Source organism: Aphanomyces astaci, assembly GCF_000520075.1.
Source record: "Aphanomyces astaci strain APO3 unplaced genomic scaffold supercont1.43, whole genome shotgun sequence".
Taxonomy (NCBI): Eukaryota; Oomycota; class Saprolegniomycetes; order Saprolegniales; family Verrucalvaceae; genus Aphanomyces; species Aphanomyces astaci.
In genome coordinates, this window is record NW_009798306.1 from 317,290 (window position 1) to 326,666 (window position 9,377).

The 9,377-nt window shown below is 49.8% G+C and overlaps 3 protein-coding genes across 5 annotated transcripts; 2 read left to right on the plus strand and 1 right to left on the minus strand.

The window, feature by feature from the left end:
• The first annotated feature begins 730 nt into the window (after nt 1-730).
• H257_12860 (CAMK protein kinase) lies at nt 731-3,606 on the plus strand. Of its 3 annotated transcripts, XM_009840210.1 has the most exons (10): nt 731-1,018; nt 1,064-1,198; nt 1,244-1,326; nt 1,381-1,450; nt 1,821-1,888; nt 2,036-2,111; nt 2,166-2,262; nt 2,315-2,747; nt 3,143-3,284; nt 3,343-3,606. In XM_009840210.1, the coding sequence occupies exons 1-10, from the start codon at nt 746-748 to the stop codon at nt 3,541-3,543; spliced, it is 1,578 nt and encodes a 525-aa protein (XP_009838512.1). In that variant the 5' UTR covers nt 731-745; the 3' UTR covers nt 3,544-3,606. The 3 variants fall into 3 exon arrangements, with proteins under 3 accessions (XP_009838512.1, XP_009838511.1, XP_009838513.1); XM_009840209.1 differs by having other exon boundaries at nt 1,244-1,450; XM_009840211.1 differs by lacking the exon at nt 3,343-3,606 and having other exon boundaries at nt 3,143-3,321.
• A 385-nt stretch (nt 3,607-3,991) lies between these two features.
• Nucleotides 3,992-6,066, minus strand: H257_12861 (hypothetical protein; the record flags this gene model as incomplete). Its single annotated transcript, XM_009840212.1, has 5 exons — nt 3,992-4,887; nt 4,932-5,064; nt 5,138-5,379; nt 5,433-5,530; nt 5,607-6,066. 5 exons carry the CDS (start codon nt 6,064-6,066, stop codon nt 4,027-4,029), a joined length of 1,794 nt encoding a protein of 597 aa, XP_009838514.1. The 3' UTR covers nt 3,992-4,026.
• Nucleotides 6,067-6,554: 488 nt separating this feature from the next.
• H257_12862 (hypothetical protein) lies at nt 6,555-8,512 on the plus strand (the record flags this gene model as incomplete). Its single annotated transcript, XM_009840213.1, has 3 exons — nt 6,555-7,032; nt 7,089-7,186; nt 7,246-8,512. The coding sequence occupies 3 exons, from the start codon at nt 6,555-6,557 to the stop codon at nt 8,479-8,481; spliced, it is 1,812 nt and encodes a 603-aa protein (XP_009838515.1). The 3' UTR covers nt 8,482-8,512.
• Between the last annotated feature and the right edge of the window lie 865 nt (nt 8,513-9,377).

Here is a 9,377-nt window from a genome sequence, read left to right on the forward strand (position 1 = left end):
GTTCGTCGACTTGGTTTTTGGCTTCCGTGTGTTCATCAAAGTGAAGCGCAAGTTGGAGAGCCATGTACCATCAAGTGACTGGTTCACAGCCGACCATCTGGCGCTTCAATTTGTTGGACGCAGGGAAGCCTCGAAACAACTCGAAGAACTCCACATCTGTGTGCCGCCCAACACAAACACATACTTGTTCATCAAAGTGAAGCGCAAGTTGGAGAGCCATGTACCATCAAGTGACTGGTTCACAGCCGACCATCTGGCGCTTCAATTTGTTGGACGCAGGGAAGCCTCGAAACAACTCGAAGAACTCCACATCTGTGTGCCGCCCAACACAAACACATACTTGGTCAGACATCACTGATTTCTCACCAAGTTTGTGTCGCACTTATGTAGGCAAATTTCATTGCCATGTGTTGTGTTTGCGTTTGTGTTTATGTGATTATTGGGAGCCCCCCAATGTTGTTGGCTGTTTGGAAATGACATGGTCCAGGCAATTATATTGTTTCAATTTTACAGTATATAGCAATATGTATCATATATTATTGTTTGAAATTAGGCTTGTCAATAATTTATTGTTTGAATTCAATACAGATAACTACATAATAATATAATTATGCGCAATGCTGAGTACAGCATCGCTTCCATAATAAAAGTGAAAATAGAGCAAAATATCCGGATAATGATGATGGTTGACATCCGGATGATACCCTAAGATTGCTCAATTTCAAAAAAGGGACGCACAGCTGAAATGTACCAACGATGGCGGCGGTGTCTGTCGGCCCTACCGCTCGTTGCTGCGACATCATCGTGGCATGTGACGTCGAATGAGTCTTTCGTGCAGACGGAGCAGCAAAAGGGGAGACAGACCACGTCCATATCGGACAAGTACGAAGTCGGCAAGGTCATCGGCACGGGCGGGTATGCTGTCGTCAAGATTGCCAAGGACAAAGCAACCGGTCAGGAAGTGGCCGCCAAGTTCTTCGACATGAAGTCGGCGTCCACAGCAGAGATCGAGGCAGAGGTATATGTAGATTGAGATTTCTAGACGACTCACGTCCATAGTTAGATCGACATGCTCCGATGGATCGGCACCCATGCCAACATCGTGTCGTTGCGAGACGTGATCTACGAACCCACAGACATTGTCATGGTCATGGACCTCGTTCGGGGCGGCGAGCTTTTCGACTACATTGTTAGCCAGGTAAAGGCAGGTGTCGTTCTTGATTTCAATAGCTCCTTCTTGCAGGGCTCCATCACCGAAGCCGACGCCAGCCGCATGCTCCATGACGTGTGCCTCGCTCTGCAGCATCTCCACGAACGGGGCGTATGGTGCGTCGCCATCACAACCATCTCACATCGAACCATGTCATGCATCTCTTGTAGCCACCGAGACCTCAAGCCTGAAAACCTCCTCTTGACCGAAGTGTCCGCCGACGCCGACATCAAAATTGCAGTGCGTTCTTCTCCCCCATATCATACATCTCCATATGAATAATGGAACGCATGACGTGGCATCCCCCGGGTCACTATGAGAACATGTGTTGATATTGTGCTTTCGAGTGGTTTCTCGTTGGAATTTAAATCGATTTGATTGGCTACCTCAGATGAGCTCAAAATTATGAGCCAATCAAAACCTTCTCAATGAAATTCAACAACCAATCAGATCGATTGTGGATCAATTCGACAATATGTCTGTCGTTTTTTTAAATAGATACATTTCCATGTATTTTTTTAAAATAAAACAAAAGCAATATATATATATTGAGACGAATAAATCCTATGTATATACATTCTGTTTTGAGATTTATAATATATCAACCTAGGACTTTGGCCAAAGCCTGCGGCACGCCGTTGGGTCCAAGCTCAACGACGCGCCCCCCGGCGGCACCATGTGCGTCGCATGTCATGTGTTTGCTGTCATAGCATGATAAATCGCAATTAGTGTGACCGTTCGAAAACCCTCTTTAGTGTGACAGCGACCAGTTGTGACCAGTGATTTAGTGTGTGTTGTGCCTGACCTATGTGTACTAATAACTAGCGTATACTGGGCGCCTGAAGTGATTAAGCGTGCGCCACAGGATTGTGCTGTCGACATGTGGGCATTTGGGGTGCTGGTACACCAACATATCTGTTGTCATCGTTGCCAATATCAACGCCCATGTATGTAGCTGTACATAACCCTCACGGGCATCCACCCATTCGATCCCAAAGGCAACTACTCGGATGCCCACATCATCAGCTTGGCCGTGCGCGGCGCCTACGATGGTACTTCCCCCGATCGCCTACTTGTCAATACAAGAAAAGCACTCTCCTGTAGTGTCCAATTCATGGTACAAGAGCTTGAGCGACGAGGCCAAAGACTTGCTGGGCAAATTGCTCACAGTGGACCCGAACGCCCGGTACACTGCGGCCCAAGTGCTAGGACATCCGTGGATGCATCCGCGGCTGCGGCGACGGCTGAGCACCCGCTTCAGAGACGGCTTGTCGAGTCGTCTGCAGGGGTACCGCCGTCTCCAGCACCTTCGCGCCAACATTGTGACTGTATTGCTGTCGAACCAGCTGCAGAATACATCGCAAAGCAACTGGCTCACGAATCAAAACCGCCAGTCGAAACCCACGCAGCAACTGCACACACTCAACCAACACGTGTACGAAGAAGTGTTTGCCTTGTTTGACCAAGACCAGAGCGGTAGCATTTCCAAACATGAACTCGCAGACGTGTTAAAAGCGCTCGGACAACAGTATACGCCGTACGTACACATAGCATATGAAAACACGTCAAGTATATTGTTGTACTTGATTGCTTCTGAGGCTCTGGGTCATTGGGTTGATTTTTTTCCATTGGAAAATTGATTATCGTATATATATATATATTGTATATATATATTTATTTTTTTATCGTATATATATATATATATATATTGTATATATGTATTTTTGAAATTGTAAATAAACGGAAACACACGTATATATACCATACAGATTTGGGTATTCGATACTACGTAGTAGTACGTATACATCCACAATGTCGATATCGATGTAAAGCGAATTCGGAATATGCATATATATATATATATATATCTTTAGGATTTCTACTACAAATATATATATATATATATATATATATATATTTATATGGACGTAGAGCGGAGATCGATGCGATCATGGTATCGGCCGACGTGGACGGTGACGGTGGCATTTCGTTGATGGAGTTTACGACGCTCGTCAACTCGAGTCTGGTGCAAGTGGGCCAGTGGAACGACGCCGACCTCCACGCCGCCTTCCAAGTACGTACTTAGTAGTAGTATTACTAGTACTACTAGTTGAGCCTTGGTACTTGGGTAGATTTTTGACGTGAACCACGACGGGTTTATTTCGGCGGACGAGTTGGCATATGTACTGAATATTCTCGACAAGACGCCCATCTCCCCCGCTGAACTCGCCGATTTGATCGAATCGATTGACGAAAATGGAGACGGTCAAATCGACTACAAGGAGTTTTCAACCCTCATGCAAACGTGGCTTGTTGAAGGCCGGGGAAGCTAGCTAGCTAGTTTTACTAATGTTATCGTCTATGTATTACTATATATATATAAGTATGTATCGTCAGTGTACTACCTACCGATAGATTAGCAGTTGGTATTACTGCTGTTGGTCTAACTATTAGATTGATTCGACCAACACATTAGTACGTACTGCTTTGAAATGATTTCAAAAGCGCAATGTTTGTCCTTGCATCAAAGCAAAACTAATTAGTGCGTTAATATTATGTTATAGAACAAATCCACACTAGTATTGTCGATTTGATACAAATTTGGGGAGGGGGTGCAATCGAATCGCGCCGACCAAACCGATCTGATTGGTTGAGTTTCATTGAGAAGGTTTTGATTGGTTAATAATTTTGAGCTCATCTGAGGTAGCCAATCAAATCGATTTAAATTCCAACGAGAAACCACGCCACTACACGACATTTCACTCGAAAGCACAATATATACATCTATATATATTTGTCATGTATTGTGACGTCGATTACCTACGCCCGGTGTGCAGCACGTACAAGAGCACCCCTCCAAGTCCTTGGAGCACGAGCGCGTACCCGACGAGTACGCCGGCGTGGGACCCCACATGCACATCATGCAGATCGAATCGGGTCAAAACGGCGTCGGCGCTGGGAGTATTCACGCCCTGGAATTGGTTGGCCACGAGCGCTTCAAAGCTGTACGTGTGGAAGCCGAGGTAGTGTCCCCACAGCCAGTACGGCTGGATCGCTGGCTTAGGCACCATGAAGCCCTCGGTGAGAACGAACATGCCAAAGCAGGCCGATCCGACGGCGATGCCCATAATGGCGTTGGGCACGAGCACCCCCAGCACACACATGAACGACTCGGCACTGGTGAGACTGGCAAACATGATCCCGAAGAACGACCCGAACCCCCGCAGACCAGTCATGGGCACCACCATCACCGTCGTGGTGATGGCCAGCAGCGCCAGCCCCGGGAGCCCCGCGACGAACGTGGCGACGGCGTACGCGCCGACGTTGAGCCCGCTGTTGGCCCTTTCACGGGAAAACACGGCGCGCTGGTCCAGGAAGAAGGGGAGGGCCGCCACACTGAGGAACGTCGTGAAGGCCGGCGCGCCAAAGAGCAGCGACACCAAGTCGACGTCGGTTAGTTGGTGGTCGTGGTTGAGGTACAACGTGCCAGACATGGCCGAGAGCGCAAAGAACATGACGAAGCGCATCCAGAAGATACCAGGGTTGCGCACGTTCTCCAGCGCCGTGCGCTGCAGCACCATCAGGAATTGGCGTCCCACAGATGGCTTCATCTCTCGCAAGTCGGCTTTCGACAGCGGGGCAAAGTCTGAACGGGATCGGTCCCCCGTTACTTGCAACTAATAGGTGAAGCTTGGTTGACAAAGTGGATTGTGGATACTACCTTGGTGTGAGTGGCAAAGGTACTAGATGCAAATCCCCCAGCGAGGGCATCGACGTCCCCGTGCCCGGGGAAATCCGTGTTGACTAGCGATAGGTAGTACTCGGCCGGGTTCGAGTAGGTCGGGCAGGGGTACCTGTGGGGGGATGCTGCTATTTTAGTATAACGATATACTAAATGGGGGGGAAGGTAAAAGTTGATGTAAGTACCCAATGTTTGCAAAATGAAGAAGCAAGTCGTGGGGGGACCCAAAGAAAACGGTTTCGCCCTGGGCCAAGACCAACACCTTGGCAAACATGGTGTATACTTTGGTGCTGGGCTGGTGGATCGTGCAGATGACCGTGTGCTTTTGCGACAGACACAGCTTTTGAATGTACGCCATCACGTTGTACGTGGACGCCGCATCCAACCCAGACGTGGGCTCGTCCAGCAACAAGATCGTGGGCTTGCTCTATTATTACAACCATCAGATTCTATTCATGCATTCATGGGGGTGTTATGTACGAGCAGTTCGATGGCGATGCTCAACCGGCGCTTCTGCCCCCCCGAGAGGCCCTTGCGAAAGATATCGCCCACCACGGTGTGTTCGCACGACCGCAACCCTACGACATGTATATGCGTGACGTTATCACATGTACGATGACGTTATCGTGAGGAAAGCGATGATCGTCAATATACCCATGTCGTCGATGGCAGCTTGGACCCGACCTTCCCGCTCGGTGGCGAGGACGTTAGCGGGTACACTCAACCGAGCAGCGAACCGGAGGGTCTCCAGCACCGTGAAGGAGCCCGTGAGCGCGTCTTCTTGAGACACGTAAGAGGACAAGAGGCGGAAGGTTTTCACTGGACGAGGGCGGCCGTTGAGGTCGATCTGGCCCGTCACTTGGCCAGAGGAGATGCGGTCCGCGAGGATGTCCAGCAGCGTGGTCTTGCCGCTTCCAGATGGTCCCATGATGGCTACCAGTTCCCCAGGAGCTGCCCGACCGGACACGCGATTGATGATGACTTTGGAGTGTTGCCCTCGGCGGGACACGGTATAGCTGAGGTTATCCCATCCCAGCGTGCATTCGTTCTGGAGCGGCTTGACATGTCTAGAGACATCACAAGGACTGAAATGCAGCGACGGCAATTGAACCATGTTGTTAGTGTTGAGCAAGTTTTGAAAAGTGATTACTCCGAGTACTCCGAGTATCACCTGGTAGATGCAAAACGTACCTTCTATCTAGAGTGATGATCACTCTCACTACGCCTTTGCATACCAAATCGCTGGTTAACTGTGAGTGACTCTCGTTTACGCTCACAAAATACGTGGCACGACAGTTGAGACAGATGGGTTGTACGAATCCACGTGATTTGGTTCAATGAAATGCTCGAAATAGCTGGTGTACATTACGCACACCAAATTGCACTTGGGGCCCACTTCATACAAATGTTGAGCTTAATTCAATTTTCATATTATTTGCTCGTAATGCAACATCGGTGAGGCAACTATTTTGACTCTCTGTGGTTGACAAGTACTGACACCTCTAGATCGTAATCACAGATTCCTCCAAACACTTGGTCACGGTTTCATCAAATCAATCACAAACACCAGCAGTGGTTACTTGAAGTACTTTAAAACTTGCCATGACCGACGACAACTACATCCACATCCAAGCCGACGGCAAGCAGCCTCCCTCCTCGTCGTCCTCCAACCACGTCCGAGTGAGTGGTCATCCGTGTGTGTTGGGGTGGGACAGCATCAGCTACACCGTGCCAGGCAAGAAGAAAGGCAAGCAAATCCTGTACAACGTGTCTGGTCGATCGGCGCCCGGAGAACTCACCGCGATCATGGGTCCGTCGGGCAGCGGCAAGACCACGCTCTTGGACATCCTCGCCGACCGCATGTCGAGCGGCACGATCTCCGGTAAGGTCGACGTGAACGGCAAGACCCGTCACAGCTCCAGCTTCCGCCTCCTGGCATCGTACGTGTCTCAAGACGACGCACTCTTGGGCTCGTTCACAGTGCTGGAAACTCTGCGGTACTCTGCCCAGCTCAGTGTAGCCGCCAACGTTGGTCCAGACGAACGAGAGTCGCGGGTTCAATCGGCCATCGACGACATGGGTAGTAGTACTATAATCGCCCCTTGTATTATCCCCTCAAGATGGATGAATGTGTAGGGCTTCGGTCGTGTGCGGATACAATTGTAGGCGACTTGTTTCGCAAGGGTCTCTCCGGGGGGCAGAAGCGTCGACTGAGCATCGCCATCGAATTGCTTGTACGATTCAATGATCTGCATACTCATCAAACACGATCCTGTTGGACTTGACGACTTAGAAACATCCGACGGTGTTGTTGCTGGACGAGCCCACGTCAGGGCTGGACTCGGCGTCGACGTTGAACGTGATTACGCACGTTTTGAAGCTGAGTCGATACCAGCACTGCACGGTCGTGTGTACGATCCACCAGCCCAGCTCGGTGGTCTTCAATTTGTTTGCCAACATCGTGCTCTTGGCCAATGGACAAACCGTGTTCAGTGGCAGCCCCCAGCACGCGCTCAGCCACTTTGCCTCGCTCGGGCACCCCGTGCCTCCCTTTACCAACCCCAGCGAACACTACCTGGAGCTCATCAACGCCGATTTTGAAGGGGCCCATGACACGGATGTCTTTGTCGCCTACTACCTCCGCAGCGACGTGGCCGCTCGCATTCAGAATCAACTCGCATTCGACCGCGATGCTTCTGTGGACGAGGACGCCCTCACTACTCACGCAGCGGACCTGCGTCCGTCAGCGTTCCGCCAACTAGGGGTCATCATACACCGCAATTCGCTCAACAACGTGCGCAACCCGGGCGTCTACGGTGTGCGCGTGGTCCTGTACATGGGTTTGAGTGCCATGGTGGGCACGATGTACCTATATTCGAACAAGAGCCTTGTGGAGGACGACCTGGTCAATCTGCTCTTTTACGTACAGGCGTTTCTCGTGTTTATGAGCGTGGCGGTGCTGCCTTTTTTCACCGACCAGCGCGCTGTGTTTGCCCGCGAACGCGCCAACCACGCGTTGAGCGTGCCGAGTTACGTCGTGGCCAACTTCGTGGCGGCGCTGCCAGGTATCTTTGTGATTGCGCTTTTATCGAGCACGATCGTGGTGTCGCTGGCAGGGCTACATGCGTTTGGAGCGTTTGTCCTCAACTTGTTTTTGAGTTTGGTCGTGGCCGAGTCCCTCATGCACGTGGTGGGGGCCACCGCCCCCCACTACATCATGGGCATTGCCAACGCCGCGGGCATCTTTGGCATGTTCATGCAGATGGAGGGGTTTATGGTTCCTGCGAAAACGATGCCAGCCTACTGGAAGTGGGCCAACACAGTTGCGTTCCACACGTACTCGTTCGAATCGTTTGTCCACAACCAGTTTACTGCCATGAACACCACGCGCAGCCACGAAATCCTCGCCCGATTTGGCTTTGAACAGGTCAACGTCCACCAACACATGGTCGTGCTCGGGGTCTACGCGGTCGTGCTCGAAGTCGCGTTTGCTGCCGTCTTGTACAAGTGGCACACTGGCCGTCGGTAGTACATAGCGTTGGAGTTGCTTTTGAAATACCTCAGTATATTATTAGTGCTTACAGTATTTTGGATTTGGGGCGAATTTCCAGGCCGCCGAATCGAATCACGAATCGGCTAATTCGATTTTGAGTAGATTTGATTGGCTCTTACAGAAAGGATAAGTATAGTCAGCCAATCAGAACTCCAGCGTGATTGGATATTGATAGTCAAACCACGCGAAGTTTGGAAATTTATAGCGAATTCCCAATATCTTCTCCGCATCCATATCACTGACTAATAGTTTACACTTTGTGATGGAGTTCATCGTAACAATTGCTCGCTTTTTAGAATTTGAAACGTCATCACTTAAGGGTGTGTCATGTGACTGCATTCCGATCATAAGAACGCGTAAAGTTACACGCCTGTAACATTACGATATAGTAGGCTGCTGTTTTAACGTTACACTTAATCGAACACTACTTGCGTGTGGATCGTGCTTGGAAATCAAAAGGCACAAAATTTGCTTTCGATGCACTTCAAGTTGCACACGCTGTGGGAGGTATGTGCACATTCAAAATGCATGTCGAAGAGGGCAGGGGGTGTGATGGAAAAATGTGAAGTGATGAATTAACGTTAATGGTTAGGCGGGCGTTGGGAACTGAGCTATGCCTGTGTAGAACAGATCCGTAGAGATTGGGATACCAACCTTCCTCGACGGCCCTTGTTCACCTTTGTTGAATACTATGGAGGTAGGTGTAGGGAAGGGGTGCCTTGATGGTGAGGATATTTCGCCTTTTTGCCCAACCACCAAATTTTAACCATATTGCGGGATTGTAGGGAGTTGATAACGCAGAGGAAATTGTAAAACTGATTGATTGGCGTTATCTACATCTACATGCATGACTACTGTGACTATACTATATC